The sequence below is a fragment of the Rutilus rutilus genome (assembly GCF_951802725.1).
Source record: "Rutilus rutilus genome assembly, chromosome: 7".
Lineage (NCBI taxonomy): Eukaryota > Metazoa > Chordata > Actinopteri > Cypriniformes > Leuciscidae > Rutilus > Rutilus rutilus.
This window is the reverse complement of record NC_140221.1, coordinates 32,536,136-32,553,785: the sequence shown is the minus strand read 5'-3', so window position 1 is coordinate 32,553,785 and position 17,650 is coordinate 32,536,136. Positions and strand designations below refer to the sequence as shown.

Here is a 17,650-nt window from a genome sequence, read left to right as displayed (position 1 = left end):
TTTTTAAATAAGCACTTTTATTTATCAAGGATGCATTAATCAAAAGTGACAGTAAAGACTAAATTGCTACAAGGAAAATCTTAGTAAACAGTAAATGTTCTTGTGAACGGTCTATTCATGATTTTTTTTTGTGCAAATTTATCAATTTCCACAACAATATTAAGAAGCACAGCTGTTTTCAACTGTTTCTTGAACACCAGATCAGCATATTAGAATAATTTCTGAAGGATCATGTGACACTGAAAACTAGAGTAATGATGCTGAAAATTCAGCATTGCCATCACAGGAATAAACACACACATACATAATATATATATACATATATATATATATTTATATACACATGATCTTCCTGTATTCTTTTTAAAGTTTAAAAGCTTTACACTTCCATCAAAGAAAGCAAATAAACAATAATGACAGAATATTGATTTTAGGGTGAACTTTAACTGTTGTGAAAATAATGTCCCAAAATGCAAAAAGGCAAATTCAATGGTCCTAAAATAGTTCAATTTTCTTCATACAAAACATCTCTTTTTGACCTTGACTTTTCACGAGATTTGCCCATTTAAAAGATCAGCAATAAGGATCTGAGCAGCTGGGGGTGTGGCCAGTGATTTTGCAGCTAGTATCGGATGGTTTCTAAGAAGTGAATTAAGCAGCCGGGTGCAAAGAAAAGCTAATGGAGATGGAGAGCACAACCCTCATCAGTATCTACCACTATGAGTTCTGATGCATTTCAGCATGAGGGAGAGAGATAGATCAGCATCTTTAGTATCTGGCATGCCAAAGCTAATTCTAGCTAACGTGTGCTGGTACTTTCTGCTTTAGTATGGGGGCCAGTGCAGAGTCACACGTGGTGATGATGATGATACATTATGATTTCCGGGTTGGATGCGATAGGCCCTCAAATGCACTTCTCTAATCTACCATTACAAAACCACAAACATGCTCACTTACCACTCTGTAAGGTCTGCTTTCCTCCAGACAACACTCCAACAGGTAGCGTTCCGGTTGGGGTGAGCCCTTTGAGGGTCAGTACACTCTCGCTCTCTTCCCTGAGGCCCAACACACACACACACACACACACACACACACACACACATCATATTAGAGTTGTGTTCAAAGAACTAAACGGTACATAATCAATTAGGACGGGGTGGAGGGAGAAAGAGGAAATATATGGCAATTTGAAACTTTGCTGTAGTGCCAACCTAATCTGAATATTGCTCAGAAAACCAGAAACAAAAGACTTCAAGATATTCTCTGTTCCTCCATTATCTATGGCATTGTTCATCTGGAAAAATGTCTAATATAATTAGACCGTTATTCCGCATGATGACTCACTGACGCCAGCTCATTAATCCTAATGGAGGAAAGTTTGTGTGTGGCGTTAAAACAAAACTTCATTGTACGAGGTAATTTTTCCAGCTCTTTATACAAACAGGTTTTCTTTTTTTTTTTACTGTAATTATCTTCAAAGCAGCACAGTGAATATATTATATATATATATATATATATATATGAAGAGTTCAGATGCAAAAGCCTCTAAGTGCCATCTGCAATTTTCTTCTAAAATGAGTATTTTTATCAAGCTTGTATATATTATATATATATTCAATATATATTCTGAACAAGTAAGTAAATAATTGCATTCAGACTGACCTGAGCACAGAAAAGACTCTGGCCATTTTCCCAATGGCACGGATCTTATTTCTAATCACCTCCTTACGGACAGCTGGAGTTCCACCTGTGGAAACACAAAACCAGCATCAAAACTGTCTCCCCATAGGACCTTTGACCCACAAACCAGTTAAGAAAGGGGGGAGCTAAAAATGTGGAGATGCTGAGAATCAGATTGACTTCCTGAAAAACAACTGCATTTCTGAATATAATTGTGATTGCACTTTAAACTGCATTTGAAACAGTTACTCTTTGTTAACTTTATTTTCGATAAAGCTAAATGAATAATAATAAAAATGAAGCAATGAATAATAATTATTTAGTGATAATTAATGAAGAATTTTTTATTCGAATTTTACTATATACCGATGAGCCAAAACTTTATGACCAGTCACATACTCTTTCAGCAGGATATTGCACCCTGCCACAGTGCACATATATTGTTCAGAAATGGTTTGAGGGACATGATGAGTTCAAGGGGTTGCCCTGGCCTCCAAACTCCCCAGATCTCAATCCAATTTAGCATCTATATGATGTGCTGGACCAACAAGTTTGATCCACAGTGGCTCAACCTCGTAACCTACAAGACTTGAAGGATCTGCTGCTAAAGTCTTGGTGCCAGATACCACAGGACACCTTCATTGGTAAGCGCAGGTTTGGCAGCACGTGGAGGACCAACAGCATATTAGGTAGATGGACATAATGTTCTGGCTCATTGGTGTACAAGTAGTATATTTCTTTTGCAATTTCTTCAGTTTGCTGCCAAAATAAATCTTAGTTTTAACCAAAATGCCAAAGAATGCTGTGCAAATATATATATATATATATATATATATATATATATATATATATATATATATATATATATATATATATATATATATATATATATATATATATTGTGCCAGACATATGTTACTTGTCTAATAAATGTATAAATTATTATATGTATTATTAATAATACTTTTTTAAATGCATTATTATCATCACTATCATTAATTATTATTTAGTTACTATTATTTTAGATATTATTTGGCAGAAAACTGAAGGAAGGCCTTACTGCTTCATTGTGTAGGCGGGGAAATGTTGTCATCAAAGGGTTTGGAATTCTTTGGAATTCTTTTTTAATTGTTTGGAATTGTTTGGAATTCTTTTTTAATTGTTTGGAATTACTCAAATGAAAAAATAAAATGAGCCTGGAGTGCTTCAATGTACACATTGTAAGCCAACCGCATAATTTGCCTTGTGTGGGCTTGAGAGTATTTGCAGAAGAGCGTCACGCCTTCGCTCTAATAATTTAAGCAGATCAGTTTCTGGTTTAATAATTACACAAGGCAAATCCACAATCCTACAGTCTATATATTATATTTTTAAATATATTAAAATACAAAAAAAGTTACTTTAAATTGATATATACTGTATTTCCCAATATTACTATTTTTACATAAGAGTATACATCATGTGAATTCTACTCTTCAGAACAATCTGTCTAAGAAGGAAGTATCATGGGATGACATCAGCAGACACCAGACCTCCAGGGAGAGTATCTTAGACAGCCAGAATGACAGTTAAGACACTTCTGAGGACCTGCTGTCTACGCTGATGATGACCAGACAGACAGACGCTCTCACACACACACACACACACACACAAGCTGTTCTTCATTAAATTATGTCACTGAACGTGAAGCAAGAGGAAATCAGCACATAAGGCAGTTGTCAGCTTACCAAACTTTAATTAATCTCAGTTGTATACTATGTGTATAAATAAACACTCTTACCTTCACATAAGTCATCTCCCTCTGACATGAGTTCATCATCAGAGCAGATATTTAGGACATTCACCAACATCTCAGTCACTGTAAATAGAGAACCTCCTCATTAGATCGGCAATGTAAGTTGACATTTTGCATAATATCTGTGTCCATGCAGTTCTTTATCTAGTGGTCCATTGACCCTTTAAAGCTTCTCTTTAAAATGTTCATGGTGCTTTCAGCCATGTACACTTTGTTTTAACACCAATAAATGTGTAAGACTTCATGAAAGATGTTCTTGAACACACTGGCACAATTAATATGATGTTAAATTGCCCTATTATGCTTTTTCAGATATTACCATTCGTGTATTGTGTAATATAGCTGTTTGTGATTGTAAAAGGTCCACAAAGTTTCCAAGATCAAACTGCACAACAAATTGAGTTGTCTTTCCCAAAAGAAGAATTGATTGGGAATTGCCTGAAACTAGTCGCCAGTAATTCCAGCCTTACTTCCTGCTCGAACCTGCATTGGTTTGTAACAAATTTCCATAAGCCTATGTTCTTCATTGGCCGCCCTTGAACAGCATCTAGTTTTGACCTACCCTTAAACAACAAACAAGTGCTGAGGAAGCCTCGAGATCTGAAATTCTGATATGGCAATGGCCGTTTCGTTTTCAACACACGCTGCAAGTGGTAGACCAATCAAAACAGACTGGGCCATCTGACCAATCAGAGCAGAGTACGCTCACAGAAAGGAGATGTTTAGATCTTTCATCAACCCATTTCAGACAATGAGAGAAAAGAGGTATGCTACAATGCATATTATGAGAAAAATAAAGTGTTTTTTGACCTTGGATGTATGCAAGTCTATTGCAGGAGACCTCTAATACAAAATTAGAAACCTTTAAAACGGCATAATATGAGCACTTTAATATGATGTTTAAAATTTGAGTTTTTCTGTATTCTAAGGCACTGTCGCCTCTTCTTCACATGGCCTGCCAAATACTACCAACCATCTCACTCGCTGAAAAATCACAACTCCCACTTCAGGTCTCAGTTTGGACACTTACCTTTCTCGCCCACAAAGGGCAGCGACCATGTAAACACATCCATAAAGTTGGGTAACCAGTACGGGTGAGGAGAGCAGTTGAACTGTCTAATGTTCATGACGTTGTTTTCATATTTCAATACGGCCGCTGAGAAATAAAAATACAGGGAGATGTCACGTATATTCATGAAAGTATTCAACCAATAAACAAACAAAAAAGAAAAGCAACCTGATAGGCTGCCATGGAGTTTACGAACAGTCATCTGATACTTGGTTTAAAAAAGCTTGAGAAAACCTGCACTAAACAAGAATGTGTACTATGGCATAAACTAACATACCTTTGTTGTTATAGACGTCTAGGTAATTTGGTGCTGAGAAAATGGTAATTAATGAAGGGAAGCCTGTTGTCTGACTTTTTCTATACATCCTGTACCTGAAACAGAAACACACAAATGTGTGTCAAAAAGGCATCTGGCGTGGACCAATAAAGGAAGTGCTCTGTTTTCATTGTCAAATAATGTGTCAGTGAGTAATTATCCAATGATCCACAGTTTCAGATTGATTTTTTTTATTTTTATTGGCAAACATAGAGGGACTACACTGAAATCACAAGATTAACCTAGCAAAACATCAAAATAGCAAAGAAAGCACAAGCTATTTTAGTCGTACTATCATAAAACAGCAGAATCAATACTTACCCTGCGTCTTGTGCTTCATGAGCTCTAATTACTGACAACAGGTTGTTGTTTGTCAAAAAGTCACAGACTGCTGCATAACTGTAAAACAAGAGAAAGTCTTGAGGGTGTCATAGCGATAAGACAAGACATAGCAAGTTTTTTAACCTTTTTCAACATATCACCTCTGAAGCACTTGCTCATACTGAACGGAACAAGCCAATGAACTAGAGCTGGGTGATATGGACCAAAAATCGTATCTCTGTATTTTTAGGCTGAATGGCGATATAATAAATATCTCAGTAACAGCACACGTATAAAGTTATTTTGAAGCCCTTAATATAAAGCATGTTTAATGTGCATAGGACAATTTGGGTCATGCACTTTCCTCGCAGCAGCTCTGTGTCTGTGCGCAACATCAAAATAATGTATATATAGATATAAATGGTATTGTCACATACTATTTTGTTTACAAAACTGGATATACCGCCCAGACCTGATTGTCTTTAGGTCCACTCAATCTCAGTACAGTGAAATCTCAAGTTATAAGACAACCACCTGCACTTTGTTAGCATTTAGTTGGCGTGGTACAAACAAATGCCAGCTGGACAAGCAAACAGTGAATAAACACACTTATATATACACCCAGACTGAAACCAGCTGGGTGACACCAGTCAGGTTAGTTCAGCGTAAATCAGACAAGATTTATTCACCAGTTCACAGACGCCCGAATGACTCAGTTGCACATTTATGAGCAAGTATAAAGAATCTGGTCAAAGAAAAAAGTCAAAGAAAGAGAGAAAGAAACAGCTTTTTTTCTCAGAAAGCAAGATGAGTGCTTGAGTTATTTTATAGTCGGGTAAAAACAATTTAATTAATTTAAAAAAATTGGTTACTCATCCAAACGTTCAATATGTCAAAATAAGCTAAGTTCGACGACGTATGGTTTTACCTTTGTGTAAATTACAGCAAATGTATTAATGTAATGTAAAATATCAAGATTTAATGACTCTTAAAAAGCCATTTCTTCAACTTTGGCACTTTTATGTTCTAGGGGTTGATTTGTATTACAAAATTAAACTCTTTTTATTTTTGTTATATGAAGATTACAATAAAACTGACATGGAAACTTTATTATGGCTTCATATGCTACTTTTCTGACAGGGTTTGGGGTTGAGGAGATGAGGTGAGGTGAGGACTCAATCACAGAAGAATGAAGGCTTTTATTAAAAATAAAAATAAAACAAACTACCCCGAGGGGGAAAACAAGACAGACTTGACTAAACCACAGGAGGAATAAACAAGGGTAAACCACAAACGACAATCCAGCACAGATCTGAAAACACAAGGAGAATAAACAGGGAGAGCAAGCAAAGCAGGTAACGAGGGAGGACAGGTGCGGTAAATTAATCAATAATCAGGTAACAAGATGGGCGGGGTTAGACAATGGACCGGAGAGCACATGGCACAAGTGATGGGAAGTTCTGATCATTTTACTGACACTCTTGTTTGATCTCGTTCATCAAAATGAACGAATCTTTTTTCGAGTCACTTCGTTCATTTAAGGGGCTTTAAATGTTATACTTTTAACAGGCAAATTCCCCGAACACATCCACCTACGCAATCTCGATCATATTCTGAATTAAGAAATCATTATAATGCAGTCAAAAATAATTTACAGGGAATATAATTACTTTACCTTCCGAGTCTTTCGTTCATTTGTCACGTGACAGACGCAATGAACGACTCATAAACATACATGACAAGCCATGTGCTCACACAAAACGAGACATGAACACGCAGCCAATGAGAACTCTCATAAGCCACGTGTTCACACAGAACATGACAACATGAAAGCACACAGCTAGTGGAAAACACAAGCTGTGTGCTACAAAGCACAAGACAAAACATGACATGAAAGCACGCGGCCGATGAAAACACAAACTGCGTGCTACACAAAACACAACACACGCGGACAGAAGAGCGTATGGCCAGAGCGAATTCGAAACCGCACGCTCACACGACAAGAGCGTTAAGCTCATCCTGTGCGCTCACAACAGAGGACAAACACGCGGAGCATGAATGTCCGAATCCCGACACAGAACCGAAACCAAACTAGACAGATGTGCCGGGATCCAAACACCACGCCCCGCACATGTAACAAGGCATACAGACAAGAGAACGCTTGAAGCCGCGCGCCCCCACACAAAGACATGACAAAACAGGAGTGTCAGAGCTCTGTCACAAAACCAACAAATAAACTAGACAGAAGTGACAGAACCCTGACACTTTTCAATTGCCTTTGACTTAAAACTATATAAATAGATCATAAAACAATAATTATGTTTAAAACTATTATAATCTTAAAAAAAAATATATATATATATATATATATATATATATATATATATATATATATATATATATATATATATATATATATATATTAAATTGAATTATAATTTATAACAAATAATTTGTGTGAAAAAAAAGAAAGAAAAATCAAGGGAAATATCACTTGTGAGCAGAATATTTTTATTGCGAGTCATGTTCAATAAAGCTGTAAATTATATTTATATAAATCCAGGAGATCTGTCCCAATGAACAGCTTTGCTCCAGTACCTGAAAAAATAGGAGCAGCCTCTGACTGAGTTGTGGTTAAAGTGCTCTGCCGTCTTCTCACTGCCGTAGTCCTCTCCCGGGTCGGCCCAGATCAAATCACACATAGGACCAAATGCCGGGGGCTCCTTAAACCTGTCTAACTGCATAACACAGCGCAAAGACAAAGGAGGAGGCATGAACACATCTTGATTTTCAATAAAAAAGGCTTTAAGGAAAAGGACATAAACAGATGCTTACTTTCCTAATGTCATCTAAGCAGTTGATTTCTGGTGAGAGGCCACCGTGAACGCAGAGAAACTGCTGGTTTAGAAGAGCTGCAAGAGGCAAGCAGTCAAAGGCCTCCATACATGCGTCATAAACCCTCTCGGAATACTTTATTTTACCTGTAAGAGGACAAAGACAGGAAAGTACGAATGTATTAAAGTTTGGTGCACTGAAGTCAAGAAATCACTCATTCAATAACAGTTTTATCGAAGGCTGACCTTGGCATTTGAACTATTATACAGAAAACCATAAGTGTTTTAATAATTTGTTAAGATTGGTATGTGTATTAACTAACATGAACTAAAAATGAGCAATACATTTGTTACAGTATTTTAGTCTTTGTTGATAAAAATAGTTCATTGTTCATGTAGTTCACAAATGTTAACAAATACAACTTTTGATTTTAATATTGTATTAGTAAATGTTGAAATTAATTAACTAAGATGAATTAATGCTGTAGAAATATTGTTTATTCTTAGTTCAATAAAGTAGGTAACTAATGTTAACTAACGAAACCTTACTGTAAAGTGTTACTCGATGTTCATACACGCTTAATTTAAACAAATATAGCCTACATATATACAATTCTTCAAAAACATCCCAAAATATATCTTAGGCAGACATTTTTTTTACAAGCCATGTTTATTGCACCAAAAATACATTGGCTACTTGAGGTTAATATGATTTTGTATTTTTTTTTTAATGTTTTTGAATACTGAAAAACACTATTACATTTGAACCATGTGTTTTATGTAAATGTATATTTTAAAAATGTAATTTATTCCTGTGATGGCTCAATAATTAAATTTTTTATTTTTAGCAATGTTAAAAACAGTCGTACCGTTTAATATTTTTATGGAAACCACGAACATGTTTCCCACATTTTCAGGATTGATGAATAGAAAGTTCAAAAGAACAGTATTTATTTGAAATAGAAATGTTTTGTAAGATTTACTGACACTTTTGATCAATTTAATGCATCCTTGCTGAATAAAAGTATTAATCATACTGACCCCAAACACCATGAGATGGCAGGGCTAAATTAAAACGTATTCCAGATTTCGAGTATATTACTCACAAAAGTATATATAAATGAATTTATCAATTTAAATACTAGTCAATTTGATCCCTTAAATGGGCAGAAAGAATGACTTCTCCCTTAAATCAAAAAGTGTAATGAGAACTTAACTATGTCGAAAACTAGCAACTTCCTGCGCTGCTGAAATTGACATTTCTCAATGTTATTATTAACAATTCAGTTTTGACACTGGCCTTACAGATCTGATCTTTAAATCAATACATACACTAAACAGTAAAACAGTAAAGGTCATGTTAGATTTTTTTGTGCATAATAATATTTCGAGATGACAACCAGCACATCTTTACGCAGTCATACAGTAATAACTACACCTAAAGCGACAAAACCTGCCACCAAGCAGACACAAAAGCAGCAGGGACTATTCGATTAAATTCAAATGAGCCTAATTAGTGCAATGCGAATCCTTAATTCAGCTGCTGATTAAGCTTATTAATACTTCAGTATCTGAACTGAAGTAGTCTCATTAGTCTTGTCTTGGTTTCCACTAAATACAGCTGGGTTATTCACCAAACCGAATTACACATTCGCTCTGCGAAAGAGATCTCATTGAGAGCACTTGGGCATCCACTAAACATTCTACCATGAAACCGCCTCCATCTTTGTTATGCAGAGCACAATAGCCTCAAAGCTATTGTATGAGCTTAATAGCAAACAGTGTTCATTTCAAGCACAATAGACTACCACTGACCCATAGAAAACCAAACCCAGGGATTTAATCAGATGTTCAAAGGAAACTTCATTTAAATTCCATTTGGATTCAAGAAGCAAAAATGTAATACAGTATAATATACTATTAATTGCCAGCGCTAGTATGCTATCAAATATTATACACATGGCCGGCATTCACAAAAAGTAATGAGTGTGCTTCTTGTAGAGTACTTCTATTAAAAGTATATTTTAAATAAGAACTGTACTTGCAGATAATATAATATTAATGAAATAAAAGGCCACGTATGTGTACTTAGTAACGTCACATTAAAAGTTGTACTTTAAAGTAAATTCTAAATGATTATTCTTTAAGTCATGCTTTAAAGTATACTTATTTTGATGTGTTGACTAACATACTGAAGCACATGCAAAGTACTTGATTGTAAGTTCAACTGTAGTGTGCTATTCAATGATGTATTTTAAAATGTAATAAAATGGCAAATTTGTAATTTAAATACATGACATACAGAACATACAGATAAGTGCCATTAGAACTGACATTAAAGTATATTTTAGTTTACCATAAATTTACCAAAAACGAACTCTCTATTTGTGTAGTGAATGTCTTTCAAGCACACTCAATTTGTAGCCATTCCTGTGAAACAGTCTGTAATTTACCAATTACAAACCTACAGTATAAACAAAACAAAAAAGGGAATGCTAGCTAATGCTAGCACTTTAGCTTATATATTACAAGCGACAGGTGTTTCAAAATTAAATACAAATTTTTTGTTGCTTCTATGACATAAAGGGAAGAAGAGCATGAACACTTCAGGTGTCAACAGCAGATATTAAGTCCAGGTTGGTCATGTGATCTAACACTGGCTTTAGGAGACCTGTAATAACCTCCTGGCAGATGGGTTCCTGGCTCAGTAGATGCAAACCCAGGCCAACCGTATCAGACGGAGAGAGAAGGAATCCCTGTGTACAAATATCCTTTCGGATAACAAATATGTCTCTGTATTTGTAAGCAACTGGAGCGTGAATAAACCCAACCCTAAAAAGAAGCTAAACAGCTCCTTGCGTCTCTATTTGAGATCTTGGCTGGTCGTGCTGCATTGAACTAAGGTTTTAAATAAATTATTGTAAACAAATGCTAATGAGAGGCTTCACAATGAAAAGACATTACTCTCTCATAAATTAGGAGAGGTAATGTTGCGTATAGTGTACAACGGCTCATCGGGTTTGTCTCTTCGTGAGCCAGATGAGCTCTAGCCACTTCACTATCTAGCATACTAATAACTCACACCTGGACACTTTCTGGCACCAGACACTGAGCTCTACAAACCTAACTCTAATAGAGCTGTCTACTAGCTTATTTTCTCAGAGGGACAAAGTGCTGTTTGCAGAAAACAGAGCACGTAAAGCCTGTAAAACAAAGACAGCAGTTCTTTATGAACCGCCACAGAGCAGTCTTAAAAAGGTGCTATAGATCTTAGTCAGAGTAGAGACCAATTTCAGACAGTGAAGGACACAAGTCTGTTTTGTCTTAAAGGAACACGCCGACTTTTTGGGACTTTAGCTTATTCACCTTATCCCCCAGAGTTAGATAAGTCCATACATACCTTTTTCATCTCCGTGCGTGCTGTAACTCTGTCTGACGCACCCACTGCTAGCCTAGCTTAGCACAAAGACTGGAGGTAAACGGCTCCAGCTAGCATACTGCTCCCAATAAGTGACAAAATAACGCCAACATTTTCCTATTTACATGTTGTGATTTGTATAGTCACAGCGTGTACAAATAACAAGGTCACATGAGACACAACCATCTTCTAACCGTATACATACTGGGAACTATATTCTCAGAAGACTGAGTAGAGTGATTTACTCCAATTCTGAGCGAACTCTGCTCCTCCTCACCACGGGGCTTCTCATGTGCTCTGAGCAAATCACTCCGCCCAAGTAGCAGTGCTTCGCCTTCTGAGAATATGTGATCATGTTATTTGTACACGCTGTGACTATACAAATCACAACATGTAAATAGGAAAATGTTGGCGTTATTTTGTCACTTATTGGGAGCAGTCGGGTCCAATTATTTTTTTTTAACAGATTGGGCTTTGGTCGGACTCGGGCTCATTTAGCTTTTCTCCTTTCATCGTGCCCATAATATACGTGCAGGGCTACTGTATGAAATATTGTTATATTGATAATATTATAAATATGCGATCACGCGAGTAACGCGACTGCAATGCATTAGGTGACAGTTGACCATGCAGAGCATTCAGGGAGAAGTTGGAGCGTAAGGAGTTAATAAAAGTTCCCAATACTTCAGGAAAAGCTGCATTTTGAAAGAGTTTTGATTTGATTACCGAGCCTGAAGCCTTCAACAGTGGATGCTATTCTTTTTCTTCACAATGATCGCGAATAAACAGTGAATGAGAACAGTGATAATTTTTCTTCATTATATATTTTTTATTATTTAACGTTAGCCAGTTGGCGAAGAGTTCCTTGAAACGTTGTTCTTCAGTAAAGTTACTTGACATCAAAAAAAGGTAGGCCGTAAATCTTTATTTACTGCTGGATCACATTTGGCTATATAATATTCTCTACTGCATGCTTATGCTTCTCTGTAATGGGCAGTCTGTATTAATATTTGTGGGCATAATTGTCGGTGATGGTAGTTATGTTTGAGGCCTATAATAAAATTTTACCTAGTAGCGTGTGTGTGCGTCTAGCAGAGACAGCGCGCATCAGAGAGTGCGCGTCAGAGAGAGCTCAAAGTGATATTGATGTTGGTCTCGGGTCGGGTTCGGGCTGAAAAATTGCAGACGTTTTCGGGCTGGGGCCGGATTAGGGCTTGAACACCACGGGCCAGGTCTCGGTTAGGGCTGGATGTTTTGCCCCGTGCAGGGCTCTAGGCAGTATGCTAGCTGGAGCCGTTTACCTCCAGTCTTTGTGCTAAGCTAGGCTAGCAGTGGGTGCGTCAGACAGAGTTACGGCACGCACAGAGATGAAAATGGTATGTATGGACTTACCTAACTCTGGGGGATACAGTGAATAAGCCAAAGTCCGGCGTGTTCCTTTAAGGCTCGTTCACACAAACGGATTTTTTTGCACGAGATGCTGCAAAAGACACGTTCATACACGTCCGTCTAGCGTGTGTTTACATGGAACTATGGAAAAGTAGCACATTGAAATGGAAAAATGCGGTCTGTATGAACGGTCCCTGAAGGTCTTATAAAGTGTCTAATTTTCACAACCCTTTGTCATTCACTGGAAATATGTGGACAGGCATATACAGTAGTGGCCAAAAGTGATGTCTGACCTTGAAAAAACATTCACCCTTCATTTAAATATTATTAACAATTTATTTATTAATGATTTTGTAACCATAGGAGTCAATTGTCTCGCATCCGGTGTAGACAAGGTTTAACTAATTTAATGTATGCGCTGGGTGTTTCTGAGTAAAGTGATAAAGTAAATAAAAAGCATTTTTATTTAATGATAAGAATCACAATAAAAAAACATGCATTTTTCAAAAACAATTGCAATTCTTTTCATTAAATGTCAAGACATGTTAAATTTGATCCAAAACAGCCAGCAATGGTGTCAGCAGGCAGTGACAATATGGCATGCTGGTAGCCTGGCTAACGTCAGACCTCGTCTCATTGAGACGTGGTCTGGGAACCACATGTTCATTTTCTCGTATTTGAGGCGTGGTTTACGAATGCTCAGAGCCGTTTATTGGGCGCTACGAATGTCTATCAAATGCGCCTGTACGTAGCTCATAGCCAATCGTTTCAATTATACCAGATGACGTATGCAGAGCGAAAGAAATTCGACGAGGAAGAAGACGAAATAAACTTGCGTTCTAAACTACTTAGAACACTATCGAAAGGTAACTTCGCATCTGATGCCATGTTGGATCCATAGATATAAACAAACTGCTTCTGTGTCGCATAGACGTCGTCATCGTCTTGCTGCTCCCTCCCCGTTTTGTGATTGGTTCCCTTTTTGAGGGGAAAATCTGGTCCATGGTATCCAGGCTGCGCAAGGCAGCATGGGGAAACCCAGGCTAGCATGCTGGGAGATTGAAACAGTAAATATGTTACAGCCAAACATGATCTAATAATACATTTCACTGTGCGAGCAGCTGCCTTGTGTAGTTTTAACCCATATTAAGTGAAAAATAAGTTGTTCAATTCATTTGAATTGCTATTTTGCTAAAGTGGTTCTCTGAAGCAACAAGATAAATGAGACCCGACTGGCCCTCCAATTCCAACTCCAACAAAACCACACTGATGTGATGTTAGCCATAGGCAAAGCAGTTAAAGGAAGTTATAGTAACCACTAGCCGTCGGCCCCATATATATATTTATTTATTTATTTATTTATATATAAATTAAATTATATCAAGTAAATACGCTTTTTAAAATGCTGCAGTATGGGGTCCCCTCTAATAAGTTATATCAAATTTGAAAAATCACAGGGATAGTTTACCCAAAAATTGTTTCTTCATTCTTTCATCTGTTAAACAAAACAAGAAGATATTTTGTAGAATGTTGGTAACAAACAGTTGATGGTAGCCATTGACTGCCTTAGTATTTATTTTCCATACTTTAGGGTGAGTGAATGATGACAGAATTTTCATTTTTTTTGGTGAACTATCCCTGTAACTTCAGGAGTAATGTTATACTGTTTGCAAGGAAAATGAAAGTTCTAACTGGTGACAGCTGGCTGAAAATGCAGCTTTTCAGATATCAAAGTGGGAACATCAGTGAAAGTGAGGAAAAGGCTTGCGGACGGTTCGAGCCAACACATCACTTAGCACCCCTAGACGGCACATTCCCACAGCACTCACATTCCTGTTTGAAGGTGAAGTATTCTGTGAGGTGCCGACACTCGTGGTTGCCTCTGAGGAGAAAGAGGGTGTTGGTGTGGTTGATCTTCAATGTCCACAGGAACAGCACACACTAAAGACAGATAGAAAGAGAGACAGAGACATTTATAATCCCGAAGATACTTGACTATTAATGTCAGCTGGAATAGTTGAAAATGAAGGTGAAGACCGGATGTCTTTTACATTAATAAACTTGGGAAAATATCCCTTTATTGATGCCTACAATAAAATGTGAGACCTCTTCATTCAAATAAGGGTGCAAAGGAAAGTTTTGAATCATTATCATAGTGTTTTCAATGCCCAATGGCATGATTATGGCACAATCAGTGTCCTGCAGAAGGACTGTAAAGGTGGGAGTGAGTGGTCACATGGTAATTATTCCCCATGATACTTTATTCTAAACAACAGGTTTATTTGGTTCATTTTACACATCTAAAATTCACACTACAGTATAGACTGTTTGGCAGCCGACAACACAAAACCTTGGCAATACAGTGCGTTCGAGTGAGATGCCTGATCTTATGTACAGTACAGAGTACATGCACACAATCTTTATAGCCTAATTAAAATGATTAAAATGTATTTATCATCTACACCCCCTCTCCCCATTTCATTTGCATGCAAAATCCCAGACACCACTCAACGTGGGAAGAACAGGACACCAAGGTAACCAAGGACGACAGGTGTGCATTTAAATGACATGTGAAATAATAGACACGGAGGAGGGTGCGAGCGGGGGGTGCGAGAGCCGGGACCGGAGCCTACGCAAGAGGAATAATGAGCTGAAAATTGCAGGTAATAGTGGCCATGTGAGGAGGACCTGAACGAAGGCTATTATTGCTGAATGGCAGACGACACAGAGGGGAATCTGTTTTTTCCTTAAAGTTGACAACTGGGATGGATCAGGATGGTCAACTAGTCAACTAGATGGTCAATTAGTTTACTTAATTGTTACATTTTTTTGTTTTAGCTTTAATGTTTTGTGATGTGGAGTTACAAAGGAGAGGAATTCACAGAATTCAGAGATATATACTTTTAGCACGGTAAACCATATGAGATGGTTTTACAACCATCACGTTTTTTAACAAACTCATCACCATAAAAAAAAAAAATTCAAGGGCATTTCTGTCAGACTGTCAAACTGTCTTCTGTGAGAGACATGGGGTCAAAAATAATAGTTTCACTGCATTAAAAAGGGCAATATTATAGATTTGTATAAATATTAATTTCAATAGGCACAATAATAATAATAATACATTGATATATCAATATGAATATTGATATTAACATTACTATATTAACATTAACATATTAGAATTCTCATATCAGTGTGAATATTGACAATTAAATTAATAACTATTTAATAACTATTTATAATCAAATTGAAGCTTATGTTGGCCATATAATGATATATGATATAACTGCTTGGAATGATGGAATGGAAATGGAAGGATGAAAATTTTTTTTATTGTACAATATGTTGTTAAGAACAATATAAAGAGGAGTTTCCTAAAGAATGCCATCAATGGCTGAGACAACTAGAGAAAGCATATCTAGAGGTTTAGAAAACTCACCGACATGTCAAATATGGAAATATGGAGATTTTTTCACATCCCTTTTTAATAAGTGGGTCTCTCCTAGACAAGACAAAAGGGCAGAGAGCTTTGTGCCAGACAAGTGGAAACTGAACAGTGTGATGGTGAGGCTGCTCACACCAAGACCTTCCACATGTGTGTGTGTGTGTGTGTGTGTGTGTGTGTGTGTGTGTGTGTGTGTGTGTGTGGTGGCTGGTCATGGTGGTGGGAGGCTGGGGATGCATTAATAATAGACGGATCTCGGATCAAAGGAAATAGCCCACCATAATGGAAGAGAAAGATGATGACAGGCTAAATGAACAGGATTGCTCATACTTTTATGAGCAATTCTGAGCCCATTTTAGCACAGATATATAACCAGAGAGAACACATCCTGAGCATCGAGATAAATGTAAAGGCTTTATATCATTAGCACAACAAATAATGACACGTCAGAAATTATGAGAGGCAAAGAATATGTATATAAATTTTTTTTTTGTGGAATAAAGTAACTTATTTAAAAAGGAAGCATTAAATTGATATAAAGTGACAGTAAAGACATTTATAAAATTACAAAAGATTTTCAATTCAAATAAATTTCCAAATTTTGAAATTTGGTTTCAACAAAAACATTAAGCAGCAAAATAAGAAATATTTCTTATTTGAAATGTTCTCTTTCTTCGTCAAATCAACATCATGTGAATAGCATAATGGCTGCTGAAAAATCAGCTTTGCCATCACATGAATTACAAAAAAAATGATATTTTAAATTGCAATAATTTTTCACAATATGCTTTTACTGTATATTGTATTACTTTATACTGCTTTGGTGAGGATAAGAGACTTAAAAAAATCTTTTCTGAGCCCAAACTTTAAACAGGAGTTTATTCAAATCAGTCAGGACTTCCAAGTCCTGACTCATTTGAATAAAGTTCAACTTTATTTTCACTAGCGGTTTTTCACTAGCGGTAGCTATCGCTCATGTCACTGGAAATCACCAAATTTCACTGAAAATGAACAACTGCATGCAAGTCACAGTGTGTGAGCGACCCTTGGGAATGTCAAGTTAATGAACTCTTCACAGGATCAAAGTGTGAGGCGTCAGTAACATCAGTCATTCAGCGGAGAATCGCGACAAGCAGAGCGGTCCACGCTTTAATGCTCTATGACTCATCTCTTATGAAAGGGTACAGTGTCTGACAGGTTATCAAATAGCTCCACTCAGACAGTGACACGTCCAAATGAGACAGACTGTGAAAGAGAGGCCATTTAACCACACAGCTTAACAAGGTCTCTGGTACTTTTGTTCTGCATTCTAAATCATTCACAGCTCCTGCACTCACCAAACCTAATCAAAGTCACGAAAAGCAGAGGCTTGAGTAAACT

The 17,650-nt window shown here is 36.8% G+C and overlaps 1 protein-coding gene across 2 annotated transcripts in view; it reads right to left on the bottom strand.

The window, feature by feature from the left end:
• The window catches only part of ppp3cca (protein phosphatase 3, catalytic subunit, gamma isozyme, a), a 38,462-nt gene that overhangs the window by 6,349 nt on the left and 14,463 nt on the right, over positions 1-17,650 (bottom strand). For both annotated transcript variants that reach the window (XM_084413799.1, XM_084413800.1), the window contains exons 4-12: positions 14,652-14,763; positions 8,017-8,162; positions 7,780-7,919; positions 5,182-5,259; positions 4,822-4,916; positions 4,506-4,631; positions 3,461-3,538; positions 1,663-1,747; positions 958-1,055 (exon numbers count right to left, since the gene is read on the bottom strand). In XM_084413799.1, coding sequence (XP_084269925.1) covers positions 958-1,055; positions 1,663-1,747; positions 3,461-3,538; positions 4,506-4,631; positions 4,822-4,916; positions 5,182-5,259; positions 7,780-7,919; positions 8,017-8,162; positions 14,652-14,763 — 958 coding nt within the window. The remainder of the gene's footprint in view (positions 1-957; positions 1,056-1,662; positions 1,748-3,460; positions 3,539-4,505; positions 4,632-4,821; positions 4,917-5,181; positions 5,260-7,779; positions 7,920-8,016; positions 8,163-14,651; positions 14,764-17,650) is intronic.